This window comes from Excalfactoria chinensis, chromosome 14 (genome assembly GCF_039878825.1).
Source record: "Excalfactoria chinensis isolate bCotChi1 chromosome 14, bCotChi1.hap2, whole genome shotgun sequence".
Taxonomy (NCBI): domain Eukaryota; kingdom Metazoa; phylum Chordata; class Aves; order Galliformes; family Phasianidae; genus Excalfactoria; species Excalfactoria chinensis.
In genome coordinates, this window is record NC_092838.1 from 4,688,539 (window position 1) to 4,707,565 (window position 19,027).

The following is a 19,027-nucleotide window of genomic DNA, read 5'->3' on the forward strand; positions in this document are numbered from 1 at the left end:
CGGAAGTGGTCATGGCGGCCGGCGGGCTGCTGCTGGCGGTGTTTGTGGGCGCTGCGCTGGGTGAGGGGGTTGTTGGGCGCGGTGGTGCCGCGGGGTTTGTGTGTCCGCTCACTGCGCTCTGCCCCGCAGGTCTCCTCGCCTCGGCCGGCAAGATGAAGATCGTGGAGGAACCGAACACTTTCGGGTACGTGTCTGGGGCGCGTCGTGTCCTCCGGCACGGGAGGGATGTGGGGTTGTGGAGCTGGTCCGCAGGGCCGCTGAGCGCTCAGTGAGCTGCAGCTCCTGCTGTCCCTGCGATGGCAGCAGCAGAGCTGGGCTGGTTTAGCTGGGAGAACAGAAGGCTGCGGGGAGGCGGTATTGGGACCGCCCGGTACCTGAAGGGGGCTCAGAGGCAGGAGGGGCAGCTGGGTAATAGCTGGAAGCACAACTCGGCCTTTAACTCTGCTCTTTCTGCAGGTTGAACAACCCCTTCTTGCCTCAAACCAATCGGCTGCAGCCAAAGATGCCCCCGTCGGCAGTATCAGGTATGTGTAAGCACTGCCTTTCTGTACACTGCGCATCATTTTCTGGCAGCCGTTTGTAGAACAACCTACCTAAGATACGTGCAGGCAAACACTAATTCTGTTCTGGCTTTGTGGCCATCATGGAAAATGGGCATAGGCAAATCTTTGTTGTAAATGCTGAGGAGCAGCTTAAGTTCTGGGTGTTCCAGGACACGCTGTTGTTTGGGCTGCGTTAGTCACAGTGCTTTCCATACGTTTCATTCTGTATTGCTTGAGCCAGTCACGGAACTTGTGATCTTTATTAAAGACACCAAGTGATGTTATGCGTACTTTCTTGTGGGATGTTCTATAAAACCAAATTAATTGCATGAATTCTATGTATATAGCATGTGAAAGGGGAAGGAGTTATAAATGGGATTAATGTTATTGAGAATGCTGAAATGAAAGATGCCAGAAAGAAAGTTAGTAATGCAGTAAAATTGTTCATTTTCTGGATGTGGGAACTTAAATGTAGTTTGAAATTGAGAGTAATTTTGGAAACTGGAATCTGGGACGTGGAACCTTCTCCTGCACAGTTATTTCATTGGCATGGAAAACAGACGCTTCTCTATTTCACAAGGCAGTCAGTGTAATAATAACTATAACTATACTTCTAGAACGTTCAGGAAACAGAAATGTGAGTGTGTGTGTGTATATATGCATTCTTTGGACACATTAAAATCCAATTCTGTTGTTATGTAGGGAGAGACTCAACCTGCTTGTTGAGTCACAGATTGCACTTTGTAGAGATGCAAACCCTCCGGCCAAAACTATGTCAGTAGTCTTGGCTGCTGAAGGTGCAAGATCATAAGGTCATGAAAATGAACAGGGAAGGAGAACCTGCCTGTATCCCAGTGGTGAGGGCATTCTGCTGGCAAGACTCTGGTGTTCTGATCTTCGCTTCTAGGAATGCTTATGTAGGTCCTTGGTGAGAATTAGACAGTCCTGTCCTGGCGGTTGGAAGGTTGGAATCCAAGATCTTCTTATTTGATTTGATTTTGTAACCTATTTTCTTCTGCTTTCCACAGAAATATTTTACCGTTCCTTGCAAGATTAGCTTAATCAGGTGACTCGGAAATAACTCCCCTAAACACATTTCAGAACTTTTGGCCTCTTTTTTTTTTGACAACAGTTCTACAGGAGCCTTGTAACTGCTGACCTGACAGGAAAAGGTTTATGCTGCTGAATATTACTCAGGTCAGATTGTGAAACTCCTGTGGTAAGGAGTGTCCGGTTTGAGAATCTCAGTGGAATCTGAGTATGTGACAGTCACTGAGCAGAAGGGCTCACTGGGTGTACGCCTGAGGAGTTCACGTGACCGACAATGGAGGCAGCTGTCAACAGTTTTCTTTGTGCACAGCAGAAAACTGAGTTTGTCCTGTTCTGTACAACTTTGTCACCACAAAAACCTGTTGGAATTTAACCAAAGCGTTATCCTTCCTTGATTATATTCTGTGGTGTTTTTAGGCCCTGCGCATCTCTTTAGGCTTGCTGGCAAGTGTTTCAGTTTTGTGGAATCCACGTAAGTAACAAGTTTGGATATTTGATTATATATTTCTATTAGGAACGAACCAGTTCTTAATTCCCATCTGAAATATTTCTCCTTTTTCCCTTTTCTCCCGAAGATATAAGTACGAGTTTTGTCCTTTCCATAATGTCACTCAGCACGAGCAGACTTTTCGATGGAACGCCTACAGCGGGATTTTAGGGTGAGGCTTTTAGACCTCTTACGTTTTATCTGTGTTGTTAAGAGACTGTTCTGTAGGTTTTCAGAAAGAAGGCAGTTTTAAAATGAAGTTTCTTCTGTTGGGACACTGTGGGACTCCAGGTGTAATGCATAGAAATAAATCATCTTGAAATACTTGGATATTTATTTTTATTTAAGATAAAAACCAATGTCCTTTTTTTTTAGCTGGAGGCTTATTAATAACCTGTGCTGAGTTGAAAGGCTGATATGTTCATGTGAGAAATCCAGCAGTGTGTAATTAATGCTTCTATTAACAGAAGTTTCATGTCTTTCAACAGTTTTCTCTTTGTTGCCTCAGTTCCTCAGATGGGGCATCAATAACTTCTCTGAGTGCCCGAGTGTACTTGTGTGCACAGCAGTCTGTAAACCAGTATGAGAGGAAAAGGGTACATCAAATCATTGAGCTTATGACTAGCGGGCGCAGAGACCAATTGTAGCTGTTCTCACCAGCACTAAAAGTCCTACAGACAATTGGGGTTGCACTCGGTGCTAAGATAGTCTGATGGTGTTTGTTGCAGGATTGATCTGTAAACTATTCTGTTGACCTTAAACAAGGTTTTGTAAGCGCAAATACTTTGCAAGCTGAAAGCCGGTTCAAAACTGCTCACAAAGTAACGCTGGTATGGCCTGCATAGCAGCTTGGCTAACAAATGTCAGCATTTGTAAGGTCTTGGCTATCAAACATGGAAATAATGAAGCAAGGCAAATGAGGTCTGTACCATTATTTTAACACAGTGTGGGGCTGTTCCTATTTTTCTTCCTGAATTTCCACGTTTCCCTTATCAGAAAGATAAAGTGAGGTTTTGTTTTTCTAGAATCTGGCATGAATGGGAAATTGACAACAACACGTTCGTTGGAATGTGGATGAGGGAAGGAGACTCATGTGAAACCAAGAGCAGACAGACGAAGGTATCATAACAAAATGCCTAGGTTGTGCTAATCTAGACATCTCGGCTCTGCGGACAATTGCGTATTTCTACAGACTGAAACATTCCAACCTTGAAGAGTTCATGTCACAGAATCACCAAGGTTGAAAAGACCTACAAGATCACTCAATCCAACCACCCACCAGTCACCAATAGCTCTCACTAGACCGTGTCCTTCAACACAGCATCCAAACGTTCCTTGAACACCCCCAGGGTCAGTGACTCCATCACCTCCCTGGGCAGCCCATTGCACTGCCTGGCCACTCTTTCATGGTTGAAGGTATAATATAAAACAAAGATGAATTTCTGTAGCAGCTAGGTGAGTGGTTGGAAGTAGTCAGAATTTTACCCTGATTTTAGATGCTAGTTAGTTTTAGATACTAAGTTTACTTGGGTACTCTGTTGGTGACATTTAATTCTGTTGGCTTTTTTTTTTGTTTTTCATGATCAAGTGTAAAATTCTGGTGTCATCGCCACTGCTGGAGACACGCAGTGCTTTGTGTCAGGAAAAACACATCAGAAATATCTTGTTTGATTCAAACTGCTTGTCTGTTGTGCTTGAGAGCATCCAGCAAAAAGGAGGGAACAGAATTAGGCAGTTAACAACAGTACGCCAGGAAGCTCAGCAAGCCAAGTTCAGAAAGCATGCAGGGAGAATTAAGGAAGAAATAAAAGAAATGGAAATAGAATGGCTTCTGCCAGAGAAACCAACTGATTAGCAACAGACTGTGGTATGAGTGCAATGTGAAGAAAAAAGTTAAGATTCTTGTTCTGTCAAGCATTTAACTCTGTGCCAAAAAACTGTTCATCTAGAAGGATGTTTGAGACTTGTTCAATGTGCAGCACGTGACTTGTGCAAGTTCTTGGTCATTTTATTCACTGACGTTTTTCTTTTCCACCTTCCATTTCAGTGTGTTGTACAGTTTTAAGGATACAGCTAATCAATCCTCACATTTCATTTAAACCTCATATTTCCATGTGACACAGACGACTGTCATGAAGGAGATCTAAGGATACTATAAAGTTTGAAACAGGCTTGTTTTCTTGCGGAAGGTGCTTAGATATTACAGTGATGATTGACAACATAATGCTTGAGAGAAGTATTGATGATTGGAGAGAATGGGTAGAGATAAGGAGCAAAATGTCTTAGCCAAGGTTAAAATGTTCTTTGCTGTGATTGAGGTGCCTTGTAAACATGCTTATTTCCCATTGGGACTACAAAAGGAGTTGCTGTTCTTGCGTGACTTTAGATATTGTTATTCAGATCTTTCACTGGCATTTAGTTTTGAACGGAGTGGTGCCAAAAGTCTGAAGATCAAAACACTTCTGAATGGCTTTTGTTCTCTGGAACAGTAAGAAGAGGAGGCTGACATGTAGCACCATGGTCAGAACTAAGATTTTTTTAAATGAATTCTGCTTCTGTTGGAGGAGGCTCTACAGGGTGTCCTATTTACCTTCCTTCTTACTCTCATTCCTTCCAGATCTGTACTGCTTGGGAGACCAGAGGAAAATGGTAGATGGGGATCATTTCCCATTACAGGAAGGCATTTTCATGTGTTTGAGAAAGTCACTTAATTTCTAAGATGTATTAGCTGTGATTTCCTTTCACCTTTTTTCATTCACCTTTGTTTTTACTGATGTTTAGGTTCATCTTGTTTGTGGAAAGAGCAATAAATTGGCTTATGTGTCTGAGCCAAGTACTTGTGTCTACTCCCTCACGTTCGAGACTCCACTTGTGTGCCATCCCCACTCTCTTTTGGGTAAGATTTAGGAAGTCATTTTTGTATGAGGAATCTGGCTTATTACACCAATTTTAGAGTGTATGTTTTTAGGTCATTTAAGTTAGTAAGTTGAGAATTACACAACAGTAAGTTTATTTAGATCCCAGTCATTATAGCATATACATTTTTCTCAAGTAAATCGTTGCTGCTAATAGAAAACCAGTGACTGATACTTGCTGTTTTCTTGGACTAGCCATAGGAATCAGCCCTGTAATATCTGCTCATTTATATACATGAAAAAAAAATACTTCTGACAAAGAAATGTGAGACCTTCTGGTTGGAAATGAGAGAAACTTGGCTGGTGCCATTCTCCAGAAACATTAAGTCAGTGAACTGGAATTTAAGCTTAAAGCCAACTCTTGAAAGCTGCATGTGTACTACCAGAAAAGCACATAACTAATACAGGACATGGTTTGCCTTCTGCTTTTCAGTTTATCCAACTCTGACTGAAGCACTACAAAGGAAATGGGATGAAGCAGAGCAGTCTCTCTATGACCAACTAATAACTGAGCAGGTTTGTTAATTTTTTGTACTCTATTTGTTAAAAAACAGTTATTGTCTGATAGCTGAACTTGGCTTCTGTGCTGATTTTGCCATTGGTGAATGGCACTTCTTGTGTTCTGTAATTGCTTTATATCTCAATTGATAATTGTAACTTTTACAGTGAAGCTTGAGGAATTATGGCAAGATACAGGGAGATGAGTGTTAGGTAGATTTATTTATAATAACCTTACAATCTTTTTTTTTGTAGGGATACAAAAAAATACTGAAAGAGATTTTTGAGGAAGCAGGATTTCTGAAAGCAACGGAAGAAAAGGAAGCTGAGAAACAGAATATGAAAACAAGTCTGCAGTTTGAAACAGTGGATAAGTGCAATACGGTATAGAGTATAATATTTACAATGCGAAACTAGATTGTCACCTTTTCACTGTATGATTCATAACATAACCTCCATGTTGTTATATATCTTTGGAGAGTAAGAGCACCTTTTTGTATTTTTCTTTCTTAGGAATACAAGAAACTTTCTGAAGAAATAAAAATCCTTAAAGATTTATTAAGTCAGCACAATATTCCATACAAAGGAAGTTCTGGTGAGTTTTTTTTTTTTCCCACTATTTTCTATTTAGAATGAGCATACTATTATATAGATTATATATATATAGGTTTTGTCTGCATGGGTTAAGTATTCATTCTTCTTTAGTCCCCTCTTTTCCTCTGATTTCTGTTAGATAAGTGTCTTACAGTTTTGAGAAAGAACGACTGTTGGATGCTGCCTACAAAGTAGCAAAGTTTATGTGGATTAATTTCACACTTTTTTTCCTCCTTTCCTTCTAATCCATCCTGCTCATTATTACATGAGCTGTTTGTCTGAGAAGTAGTTAATTTCCCTGAATATACGTATAGCTTGTGTGCTCAGAATTGGTACCTCAAGAAACCAACAAGCCTTTCAGCAACGTAGATATCATCTTCCTGTTTTGAGGAAGTTTCTTTTAACTTGGAAACTTTCTCTTCTAGGAAAATCTTTGTGAAATGTGTTCTTCACGTGCTTTAGCTGTTCAACTCATATAGTATTTCTGCCAGCCTGTGTGATAGCTTATTTAATTACTGCAGATGAGAACTCTAACTGAAAGAACTCGCAGCTTACTCAAGCTGACTTGTTTCAAAACTGTTCAGTGAATTCTCTGACAAGAATATTTGTGTTTGGATGTGGAAATAACTTGTGTATTTACCTGAATGTTGCAGCTGAAAACACCAGTGTTGAACATGTAAATCACAAACGGGCAACTGCAGAGACAACTGTGCTTAATGGCTCAACGAATGCTGAACATCTGCGTGGCGATGCAGGGCTGTAGAGTAATGCTGTGTGAAGGAACTTGAGTGGTAAACAGCAATTTGACACGGAACGTCAAGCAAGTTGAACGTGTATCGTGACACTGCGATGATTTACCTCTTGTGGATGTTCTTGACTGCCTCAGTTTCTGCCCTAAAGCGAAGGGAATGGTGGAATGGCAGCGCCATTTCCTGACAGCAGCCGGCGGGTTTCAGAAAACACTAGTGAGAGCATTTGAGGCTGCGGTGGAGCCAAGGTGTACGGGTTCTATCTCTGCACTAAGCTTTGTTATCGTCTTTAATCAGGCATGGTGGCAGGCAGTGTAAGTACAGACAGCCCCAAGTGCTGCCCTGAGGTGTCATACAAACTTGGCAGTGTTCAGAACGTGTTGTTTCACCTGTGTGCTAAACTGAGGGGTTCCTTAGCAGACTTTAGCAAAATGAATAAATGATGCACAGAGAGAGTGCATCCAGCTCTGCTCAGAGGCCGGTGTGATCTGTGGTTAATGTGACTGCTCTGGTGGTTACAGAAGGGTGGTAGCTGTGTGGATACGCAGCAGTTCTGTGTGCCGGAATAAAACGGGCTGTTCTCCCGTCACCTGTGGAAACGTTCGTGTGGAGGCGGCGCTCACTCTGGGGTCGCACTTCCGCTTCCGGGCGGTGCGGGGAGGAGAGCGGCGGGATGAGCTGGGCGCGGGGCGGACGGCGGTGAGGCGGCGGCTCGGTGCAGCGGGCCGGGTGCCGGCCGACCCCAGCTCTGACTCGCGTGTCTTTGCAGGGCGCGGGGCGCTTTGCTCCTGCTCGGCCCCCGGAGGTGGCTGGCGGGGCGCCGTGGCCCTGAGCGCGCAGCTAACGAGGATCCAGAGGACGAAGGAGCCATCCCCTTCTCTGCCAGCAAGGCCAGCCCGCGGGTATGGAGCGTCAGCCAGTCTATGGGGAGTGACTATGAGAGGTCGTGGGTGAAGGTGCTGCCCGTCAGCCTGCTGTGCAGCGGGCTGCTGCTGTGGTGCGTCTTTAGGGATAAAACGGAGATTGACGACAAACTGGAAGCCCTGTTTGCTGGTCAGATGGTGGACCCTTCAGATGCGGCACAGCAGAGCGGTGCTCCTCCGCAGCTACAGAAGGAGAGATGATGAGCCCACCTGTGCTGAACGAGCTGCCAGAAGTTCAGCTGTGTAAAGGCTGCTCCCACGCTTGATTTTCAGAAAAAAACAAAAACCAGAAAAAACGTGTTTTTCTGCCTGCCCACCGGCCTTATCTTGCAAACGGGATTTATTTATCTTGCTGCTTTTTGTTTCTCTTTACTTAGCAATTTACAGCGGAAGGAACGGTCCTTTTCTGCATTGCATGGCAGGGGTGGACAGAATGTACTGCAAACCAACGTGTACCTATAGATATGTTGTGTGCAACTCGTTTTTTACCATGGATGTTTCTTGGTTGCACAGCATATTAAAATATCCAAGCTGTTTGTCTAACGTGGTTGCTGAGGGTGACCTTCAGCTGACACTGCTGGTGTGCAGTGCAGGGAGTGCATTCACGTAGCATTGAGGACAACCGTATTAACGTAAGGTTGATTAGTGTTCAGATTACTTTGTCATTCTACTAAATGATGCAGAATTCACTTAATGCATCCTTAGTGCTTGTGTTCTGCAGCGTAACGTGTTGGATGTGCCTGACTTCAACAGTCGCTGCTTAGGTGGGAGTTTTGTAAGTGACTGACCTGCATCACAGTGGGAGGGAGCTCCTGATTTCACAGAGCGGTGTTGGATCTCATTTTTATCTACATTTGCAGATACTCAAAACCTTGTCCATTCTGGAGACTTGCCTGGGAGAGGAAGGAAAACACACTGGTGTGACTTAATTCTCTTTCAAGTTAGGTATATATATATATTCCTCTGTAAAGATGCAAAAGTAACGTGCGATTGAAGTCCTCCATTAAACATCAAACAAACCCCCACAGGGCAGCAGCAGGGGTAACACGCAGTAACCGAGCAGAGGGGTACCGAGCGCTGCTTTCTCAAGGGAAATCGCGTTTTCCTTTTGCCGTGCGACGCGGTCGGTGACTTCAAGCTTCTCCGTGAAGCTTTCCGTCTGTTCTGGAAGTGCGGGCCGCTCCGCTGCCGGCTGGAGGCGCCGCGCTGTAGCTGACAGGAGCTCGCTCTGTAGCTGACGAGCTCCTGCCGCAGCCGTCGCGGTTGCGCGCGCACCGCTTCGAGAGGACGCGGGGCGGGAGGCGGAGCCGCCGGCTGAGGGGAGGAGCGGGGCGGGCCGCGCGTGCGCCCTGCCGGCCGCTGGGGACGATGCCGTCCGTTTCGAAAGCGGTGTCGCGGGGCGGAGGGTCTGGCGGGACCCCGCAGACCGAGCAGCCGACGCATTATACGTAGGTACCGCGTTCCGGAGGCGTCCCGCTTCGTGGAAAGCAGTGCTGCGCGGGGAGGGCTCCGGGCGCCGAGGATGAGGGCCCGGCCGGGCGCCAGGCCTGCTCCGTGCGGCCTCCTGCTCCGGCTGCGGGGCTGGAGGTTGGCCCTGGCCAAGCGGGCCTCGGTCCGCTTCTTTCCCGGCTCCGGCCGCCGCGGAGAGGAGGCCCGGTTACGGGTAGAGGCGGCTCGGGCGCGGCAGAACGCGGGATGCCGTTCTGTGTTATTGGCATCCCCGCTCGTGTAGGACCGCGCGCTCCCCGCACACGCAGCGTGTTGTAGCGCTCAGTGCCGTAGTGTCCCGGCACTCGCAGGCTGGATCCTGTTGCAGCCCGACTTGGGACATCTGAAAGTTCGGTTCGGTTCTTTTCATGCAGTCCAGATCAGTTTAAAGATTCCTCTTAGAACTGAAAGACGCACCTTGTAACTTTGTGCCGTTACATCCTCCGTGCGTCTGTCTGAGTGGCTGAGAGTTTAGAGATGCCCTTTATTCTCTCCAGTCCTTTCCCTGCCCGATGCCTTCAGTCCCCGGTAGCTGGTAGACATGCCGCACCCTTCTTGAGACCCCTGGGAAATCTGAGGTTCTGTCAAGTCCCCAAGTACGCCTTCCAGTGCAAGTACTCTGTAACCTTAGAGATGCAATGAGTTTGTTAAACTGGCTGATGGATATATGAACTGAAACAGGAAGGAGTGCTGCCATGCATCCTTCGACAAATAACACGGTAATGCCCAGTCTGGTGTCATCCTGATATGCAACAAAAAGGCTTGAACTTCCTAAGTAGCTTTTGTGCTCGAGGTGCCCATGAAGGCCTGTCCTACTTGCTTTGATTCTATGATTCTGTCAGCCTGATCCAGCTGTAGATGTCCTTGTTCCTTGTGGGAGAGTTGGACTGAATGACCCATAAGGGTCCCTTTCAGCTCAAACAATTCTATGATTCTACTCCTAAATAACCTTCAAAGAGATGTTCGGATTGTCTCAGTGCAAACCTAACACTCCCTAAAATAAGTTTGCTGAAGTCCCTTTCATGGCCCCTGATAGCCTTAAACTACTTTCAGTCCACTAGCTTTCTGTATATAGTGCCTAGATTCTGGGGATTATTGTGATTAAGTGCCCAGTTAAGCTAGGTGTGCTTTTTTAAATAGCCTTAATTGTTGTGTGGCACCAAGCCATGCGAATGCTTATTCAGGTACCTTGATGGATCTATAATCAATATGTAGTGGTTATGTAGGGCAAAATTCTGAATAGCGTGGGGTTTTTTTTTTAATGTATTTATTTGATTTTTAGCTCAATTACGTGATGTAGAATAATTTGCCAGACGTTCTGCTGTGTTTTATTTGTAACACATCTGTCATCAAAAATGAAATCACTCATTCAGAAGTATTCATTCAGCTGTTAAATGGTTAATTGCTCATAGGAGCTAAAACAGTGTGCAGGTACATTGGTAAAATATTTACGGGCTAAATGCACTGAATTATCCAGTGCCCTGTTAGTACTGTAAAAATGTGCCTCCGATAAGATAAACTTGTAACACAGTTTAATTTTTTTAGGTATCTAAAGGAATTTAGGACAGAGCAGTGCCCTCTATTTTTGCAGCACAAGTGTACCCAGCACAGACCATTTACCTGTTTTCATTGGCATTTCCTAAATCAGCGTCGTCGTAGACCTATACGAAGGCGTGATGGAACTTTTAACTACAGTCCCGATGTTTATTGTACAAAATATGATGAGACTACAGGAATCTGCCCAGATGGAGATGAGTAAGTGATTTCTTTCAGTCTCTAGGTGTTTACAGTATTAATGGCTTTACAGAAAGATGCTATTTTTATTATTTTTTTTTCTGGGCAAAAACGATTGATGGGATCCTGCAGTTTAACTGAGAAAACTTTTTGTGAGTCATTTGTGAGATTTTGGCATGTATGCTTTTATGTGAGCATGTGTTCTTTAGGCTGTCATAGACTTAGAGCTATCTTATTGTTTTGTGACCGTTTTGAAAGCAGAATGTAAGTAGTTTATTTTCTCCTAGTACTGTTCTTGTTGTCCCTGAACATTTTTTGGCACTTATGATGCGTTTTTCTCCTGACAGTTTTGAAACTGTATGTGCAAACTGCATTGTGTAGGGGCTGATGAGCTGTAGGGGAGGATTGTTTTATGATGGCTCTGTAGAGAGAGAGAAAAAAGTATGTTTTTCACCCAGAAGGTGGTGCCGCACTGGAAAAGGTTGCCCAGGGAGGTTGTGGATCCCCCACAGGATCCCTGGAGGCATTCTAAGCCAGGGCTGGATGTGGCTCTGGGCAGCCTGGTTTGGTGATTGGTGACCCTGCGAATATCAGGGGGGTTGAAACCAGATGATCACTGTGGTCCTTTTCAACTCAGGCCATTCTATGATTCTGTGAAGGAGTTCATATATCGGTTACCTGGCTAGACCATCAGGGTTTGCTTTTCCATGGACACATGTCTGTTCTAGGTAAGGCCCCAGATGACATGGGAAGGGGGTGAAGCTTTGTGGTGATGAGAGGGAGCAAATAGTACAGTATGGCAAGAAGGCATGTATAGGGGAACTGGGTGTATTGCAATCGTAACACAGAGGAGCTAGCTTCATCTTCAATGATGGAAGCAAGGAAAGACTTCTGACAGGAAAAAAAACCAAAAAACAAAAACACAAAACAAAACAGACAAACAGACAGGAAATATGTAGTTATGCTGCTCACCTGTTTTAAAATGTGAAGACAGTGATTTTGGTTACTGCAGTGTTTAGCAGCTCTTATCGCAGATCAGACATCTTTTTTGTTCCAGTCTGTAGTTACAGAAGGAAAAAAGGTGGATTTTCCCCCCAGGAATTACAAACTAAACAGCAGGTGACAAGTGAAGGTAAACAACAAAGAAGTAGTAGGCAGCATGGCAATATTTAGAACTGTGCCCAAGCAAAAGAAAAAGCAAAAAATATCTTTGGGGGTGATTTAAGAGAACAGTTACGTACCTTTTCAGGTATTTGTAAAGCATCCGTGAACATGAGCAGTTCTTGCTTGAATATCAACAAGAGGGTAAGGGATGTTCATGTCATTTTGTTGATTGGGGACAAAAATTAACTTCATTATTGAGTGATAGTGGTGCTAAAGGAAGAAAAAGAAAGCAGTCTTTTAAAAGAGTGTTGGTTGAGCAAGTTTGCACTGGTAGAAGCAAATAAGGGGATGCTTCAAGAGCTGAGAAGTGAGATGAAAGCTCATGCAATCTTTTGCTGTAGTTGTAGACGGAATAAATAGTGAGTCTTAGACCAAACAAAACATAAGACTCTTGTGAAACAGCTCGTATTTCTTTATCAGCTTGTTCTTGGAATCTGTTTTGTCTTTATGTGGGAAAAATTGTGATCTGAGTATTTCTTCTTCTCACTGTGCGTGCAAGGAGCTGTGTTTTGTCTGACAAGATATTTGAATTGAATTCCATAATTCAATAACTCTTTTTAAGCAGTAATTTGAATGTAATTGAAGGCTTTAACATTTTATGGGACATCTGCTGATTGGTAATTTCTCTAGAGAAAATGCCCAGACATCTAAGCAAAAATGCCATCCATGAAGGGGCCGTTGACACAGAGATGAGCAGTGAGGTGTAAATCTGTACACTTTGGGATGGGATGCATTTAATTCTTGATTTCAACAGGAACTGGCAAAATTAAACAGATGAAAATGGAGGAGTGAGCATTAAACCTAAGACTAAGAAAACATTCACACCTATGTAGTGTGCATATGTTATAATTTGTAATGAACAATCTGCCAGTATGTTTTCCCACATAGCTCCCGCACAGATTGTGCTAGTGGTGGGAGAGCTAGCAGTAGCCAGCATTATCTCAGACTGCAATTTCGTTTGTTTTGAGTTCAGTGCAAGACTAGAGTCTGTCTGAGACTTCTGCCAGCCCTAATGGATTTCTCATTTTTCTGTATCAGTAGATCAGTTCTAGCAGAACAGGAAGGCTGCACAGTGCTGGTCATACATCGCAAAGCGTTTCTTAAGAAGTTCAGCTGAGTCACCGAAATGCCTCCAACAAAAATTGCATCCCAACTGTCTTTTCACACAGAAGCAGGAAGTGTGAATGAACTACTTCCAGATCTTGATTGTTGGTTGTGTTTTGTGTTACACTGAAAGAATGAGATGTAGCACTGTATTTGGTGTACTTAGTCTTCTCACTAGTTAATTTTGCTGGGTTTTAAAGAGGTGTAAGTAAACTCACTGGCTGCAACCCATTTTTAATGGCAGCAGGACCAGCACAATGAGAAGATGTCACAAAAAGAAGAATTCTTGCCTGTCTCCAAAGAGCTAGGCTCACAGGAAAACTCCACAAAGGAGGGATCTGCAGCAAGAGATCCTTCCTTAGGGGCAGTCAGCCCTTAAGTGAGGTCCAAGGTCTTCCAATTGCACAGGTTGAATTGCAGCGTGTGCTTCCAGGGCTGATTGGGTCTCTTCTTCCAGGTGCTCAATCGGTGGTTCAGGCTGTGACTCCGAAGTTCTCGTGCGCTGTTTATCTTGATTGAGTGTTTTAAAATATCTAAAAGAAAGAAACTGGCATCTTAGAAATCGTAAGAAGTATCAGTTCTTGAAAATCAGTTCAAGTTACCGGTATCTTAGCCCTATAGGAATAATTTAGCATTTCGATTTTAATATTTAAATACACTTGTAAGCTTTTGCAAGTAAATTGTTGAATCTGTTTTCTAAATAACCTTCTTAGAACATGGTAAGTAAAGCTTAGGCCAGTGTCAGTTCTTATGAATGCTAAAGTCTGCTTAGTACTTCATCATTCTCTCTGTCTACAAGAAAATGTTCCTGTGGGGCGTTCCATTCATTGTTCTTTACTACACCCCAAGTCTTTTGATGCAGTTTCTTTTACTTTAGGATGGGAGAAAGTAATTTTTATAGAGAAGTATTTTTTTTATAGAGAACGTAATTCAGAATTGAATGTTTAAAAATAAAGCAACGCTTAAACTTTCCTCTTTCTACAATATAGTTGCCCTTACCTACATCGAACAACAGGAGATACAGAAAGGAAATACCATCTCAGATATTACAAGACTGGAACATGCATTCATGAAACAGATGCCCGGGGTCACTGCGTGAAGAATGGGATTCACTGTGCCTTTGCTCATGGGCCGCATGACCTCAGACCTCCAGTATATGACATAAGGTAGTCTATTTCAATTTCTGCAGCCTGTTAAGCAGGAAGTGCTATGTTTGTTACTACTACATACCAGAAAACGTAGCGTGCTTTGCATGAAAAACACGATTTCATCTGTAACTACAGAATATAAGAATGCATTTTACTGTGCATCGAGATAGCAGATGTAAGCATACTAGGAAGTACAAACACTAGCATTTTGTAACTTGGAGTTTGAAGAGCTGTGTATGTAATTCTTAGGACTAAAGAAAGACCAGATATTCTGTCCTTTGTAATGTATACCTTATACATTTGTATGTATCTGAGGTGGTATGGCTGCAATGTTATATTATCTCTTGTGTTAGCCATTATTCCCAACCATACATTGGGATGTTATACCTCCCCTTTTAACTTAACCTTTCTATAATGACTTCAGTAAAAGTAGTTTCCTTTGTAGTAGTTTCATAATTGTTCCACCCCAAATCCATACTTTGCCACAGAATTCACTGCTGTATTGCCTGTTGCATACTGTTCAGCTGTACGAGCTATTCCATCACATAGCTGATGCTTTCTACAAGATTTCTGCCCATTCTTTATTGTTTTTTTTTAAACTATCTTCATTCAGTACATGCAATGTGATTCCATGTCAGTCAGAATATAGAATACTCAGTATCTGTGTAAACTTTTAGAATCAGAGGGGAAGACATATGAGGAGCTGCTGAAGTTGCTTGATTTGTTCAGCCCAGAGAAAGCTGAAGGGAAACCTGGTGGTGTTCAGCACCCTGATGAGGGGACCAGGGGCAGGGGCTGATCTCTTCTCTTTGGTGATCAGCAGCAGGACCTCAGCAAAGGGCATGAAGCTACACCAGGGAAGATTTAGACTGGATGTTAGGATCATTGTGGGTCCCTTCCAACTCAATATATTCTATAATTGTGTAATGTATTAGAATGAGAAACCAATGTGTGGCAATACTGAAACCAAGCGCTGTACTCTAAATGTTACATAGTTGTTTATTAGTTACTGGCCGCCTACTGAGCTGAAGATGCTCATAATAGGAGTCTATTCACAGATTGAACCTAAAGTAGGCTTTGATGTTTGTGAAAAATGATCATGTGCCATTGCTTCTCCTTATTTCAAATACCTAGCATTCATAAGGAAGTCCAAACAGTGTTTAGTGATAGTTTTGCTCTAAAATGTCCTCCAGTACTAGGGGTTTTTCATTGTAAGCAGAGCAAAGAAGTTATAGTAGAATCATTGATGTAGGCATTAACTTTATTTCACCTAAGAGCCTTGTTCTTCTCACCTCCACCTTAAATAAAAAGCATTCTTTAGGAACAATATCTGTTTTCCTTCCTGCGCATTCCTTGACTCTATAAAAGATTTCTTTTGATAGTTTAAAAGGTTCTTGTCTTGTCATTGAGGTTGACACGTTTTCCTGTCCTCTTAGAGGTTTTTCTTTCTCTTGGAAGATACTACAGAGCAGGGAAGTTCTTGAAATCTCATGTAAATTATTGTCAACCATCAAGTTCTTCTTCAGGGATTCTTGGAGAAGGAGTATTTTGGAAGAGAAGATAATCTCCTGGGCTGTCTGTGCCTAGATAAAGCAGCAGGGGCTTTTGAGTCTCATGAATATTGACTATTGTAGATCCACCTCTGGTGATTGGTTCCTTACCTTGTTTCTCCATTGCTTCAAAGTCTGCCTAATATAATTATGCTATTTTTTTTGATTTTTTTTAAATCCATTTCACTGATTTGTCATTGTTGAAACTGTGCAGCTTGATTTTGTAAAACGGGTGTAATAAAATTGTCTTGGGTTTTGATTGAGGTTTCTTACCACTAACACATCAAGTTTTAGTTAAGTAGTGGTCATTCTGATTTTACACCAAGCTTGCATTGCTTACTTGAAAAAAAGTTATAAGTGTTTGCAGAAGAGATAATTTGCTACTAGATCTCCTACTTATCCTGGTACACTTCTCTTGCAAAATGGTACAGTGAACCAAAAGTATTTTCTCTAACTTCTGTTACTTCTTTTACTTCTGCCCTGTCATATGTGGTGGTGTAATGAATAACATGTACAGAATGTCAGTGTATTAGCACACTGACGTACACTGCTGGTTTTAATATTGACTCTATATGCAATGCCAGCATTCCTTCACATGTTCTCTTTGATTAGTCCGACGTGGTTATTCCGTATGACCATCCTCTTGCTTTTTATTCCAATTTAGATTTGTTAGAATCTAGATTAAATGATAATTTTTTGTTAACATAGGCCAGATTTTTTGGAGGACAGATAGGGTTATTGTAGCTATACAGTTTTGCAGTGTCATTTTCTTTCCCTATTCCAGAGAACTTCAGGCACAGGAAACTTTACAGAATGGGCAGCTAGGATGTGGTGAAGGCATTCCTGATCTGCAACCAGGGAATTTAGCAAGTCAAGCAATGATTGAGAAGATCCTTAGTGAAGATCCAAGATGGCAGGGTAACGTCACCCTGTCTCCTTTCTCTGTTTCTTCGATGGTGTTTGATCCAATTTGTTGATCCTGGGTCTAAACCTGGGAGATATTCAGAAGTCTTTTTTGTGATAGAGTAAATAAAAAAAAAGGTTTCTGTAAGTAATAAAGATATTTGTGAACAGTTTTGTACAGTCTGTGCCATTTATATTGAGAATGTAAATTGAAAATGTTTTGGAAATGTTTAATATATCTCAGCTTAGTTCATACAACTGCTAATCTGTATCAATTGGAAAATTATTCATACAAGTCAGTAGGAGCACTGTCTTGTGCTAAGTAGTAATAATGATCAGTCTTTGTTTTTTAAGTCATTAATTGAATAGTTAACAAACCTTTGTTCTTTGCTGAGATTGACTAACAGGAATGAAGTAGAATGCTAAATAGAAAATTGGAGGAGAGTACTCAGATGAGAATGCCTTGAAAGCATTACTTGAGATGGCTTAAAACCAGTTGTCTTGGTTTTCTTAAGACTTTCAAGTTTGGTTTTCACTTGCTTCTTACACTGCCAAAGATGTTAGTATCAGTTGTGTGTTATTGGAGCCTTTGTCCAAGTGTTATTGTGGATACAATTACTTTCAAAATTTCCTGTATGGACAGTAACGTAGGAAGAGGTGACATGAAGACATTGTCTCTAAGGAATTCAAGGAAGATAATTTTATGATATTTGTCCCTGCTATACATATGTATATATACATGTATTTATTCTGATAGAGGATGAATTCCAGTCATTTAAGTACTAAAACGTATAGACTGTAGTTGTCAGCTGTTTGTATAGGAAAGTAAAAAATAAAAGGAAAATACAGCAAACTGAGCCAACTACAAGCATTTTTACTGGGTTATTTGCTACAGTGTTATGTTATATAATACTGTGTAACTCCTTTACATCCTACTAAATGTGGTAGGATTGCATAAAATTGCTAGAGACTGAAAATAATCATCCAGCTGGTGATTTCAGCTTTATTTTCCTGAGTTTTAATTTAAACTATTGAAGAGGACTGAAGGAAATGTAGACTCTGTGATACTCTGATCAGTAAGCCTTGCTATTTTAAAGTACACCATTAAAGACTCTTTGAAAATGCTTTTTCAGCTCCTTTTCCACAAATTTTGTGGGAGTTTTGCTGTATTTCTTTTTGTGAACATCGCAGATTAGAAGGCTTGCTAAAGACAAGATAGATTATAGCAATTGCTTCTGTTATACATGAAGCCATTTCTCTACCTTAGGAAGGAATTAGACTGGTTTGGTGTAATTGTTCACAAAGCCATGCTGACAATTAGCCAAATTTTACCTTCTAATTTATTTGCTTGCTCTGCTGTTTTTCTGTCTTTTTCTGTTTCTAGACAGAAACTTCTTTTTCCATGTCCTAATTCCTCCTTACTGGAACCAGATGTAGATAAAAAAGGCAGAAGTCAAGAAGAGGCTCTAGAATTTGTCCAGGAAGATTTTAGCAGCTAGTTGTAGTATGTCTTATCATGAAAGAAGTTTTGTTGAAATAAGGACAGCACTGAACTTAAGAAAACTTGAAATGGTTTCAGTGTTTGTCTTACTAAAATGAGTAGTGTTGCTCAAGGTTTTCATCTTCAAAATGTTGAATAGATACAATGAGAATTTCCAGATAGTTTTTCTACCAAGGTTGGAAGTTCTGTATTTGTGTATGTTACACATGTATACAGTAACTGTACAGTATACAGTTGCTATGGAATATAAATGTGATGAAGATTTCTTTGCATGAATATTGAATTTGTATTTCAGAAAGTGCTGATCTTATGTAGATATCTAAGAGTGGATGAGTCTGTGATTCATAACATTTTTTTTATGAAACAACATGATTCCTAAGCTAACTCAAGGCTCTGGGAATACAAAACTTAGTTGCTCACTTCCCTTAATTTGTGACCTGTTTACAGACACAAATTTTGTACTAGCTGGCTACAAGACAGAGCAATGCACAAAGCCACCCAGACTTTGCCGCCAGGGTTACGCGTGTCCACACTACCACAACAGCCGAGACAGGAGGCGGAATCCCAGAACGTTCAAATACAGGTACATACATATTTGGAATACACTTTTTGGTCAATCAAAAATAGTTGTTAATGGATTAGTTTGTTTGAGCTCTTACCCTATGGGTATTCCCAGT

General features: G+C 42.0%; 3 protein-coding genes across 6 annotated transcripts in view; all 3 read left to right on the top strand.

Annotated features, from left to right (window-relative positions):
* Positions 1-5: 5 nt before the first annotated feature.
* Positions 6-7,423, top strand: GNPTG (N-acetylglucosamine-1-phosphate transferase subunit gamma). The gene is made up of 11 exons (XM_072349504.1): positions 6-60; positions 130-184; positions 457-524; positions 2,010-2,064; positions 2,168-2,251; positions 3,105-3,198; positions 4,861-4,975; positions 5,428-5,510; positions 5,748-5,876; positions 6,006-6,087; positions 6,740-7,423. Exons 1-11 carry the CDS (start codon positions 12-14, stop codon positions 6,847-6,849), a joined length of 924 nt encoding a protein of 307 aa, XP_072205605.1. The 5' UTR covers positions 6-11; the 3' UTR covers positions 6,850-7,423.
* A 26-nt stretch (positions 7,424-7,449) lies between these two features.
* Positions 7,450-8,300, top strand: UQCC4 (ubiquinol-cytochrome c reductase complex assembly factor 4). The gene is made up of 2 exons (XM_072349503.1): positions 7,450-7,534; positions 7,605-8,300. Exons 1-2 carry the CDS (start codon positions 7,509-7,511, stop codon positions 7,957-7,959), a joined length of 381 nt encoding a protein of 126 aa, XP_072205604.1. The 5' UTR covers positions 7,450-7,508; the 3' UTR covers positions 7,960-8,300.
* Positions 8,301-9,080: 780 nt separating this feature from the next.
* UNKL (unk like zinc finger) overlaps positions 9,081-19,027 on the top strand; it is a 29,326-nt gene continuing 19,379 nt past the window's right edge. The window contains exons 1-5 of one of the 4 annotated variants that reach the window (XM_072349491.1): positions 9,081-9,206; positions 10,792-11,001; positions 14,238-14,414; positions 16,731-16,864; positions 18,798-18,933. In XM_072349491.1, the coding sequence (XP_072205592.1) occupies positions 9,127-9,206; positions 10,792-11,001; positions 14,238-14,414; positions 16,731-16,864; positions 18,798-18,933 (737 nt within the window). In that variant the 5' untranslated portion in view covers positions 9,081-9,126. Of the gene's footprint in view, positions 9,211-10,791; positions 11,002-14,237; positions 14,415-16,730; positions 16,865-18,797; positions 18,934-19,027 lie in introns of all 4 variants that reach the window. The other 3 variants (XM_072349494.1, XM_072349492.1, XM_072349493.1) reach the window with 3 other exon arrangements.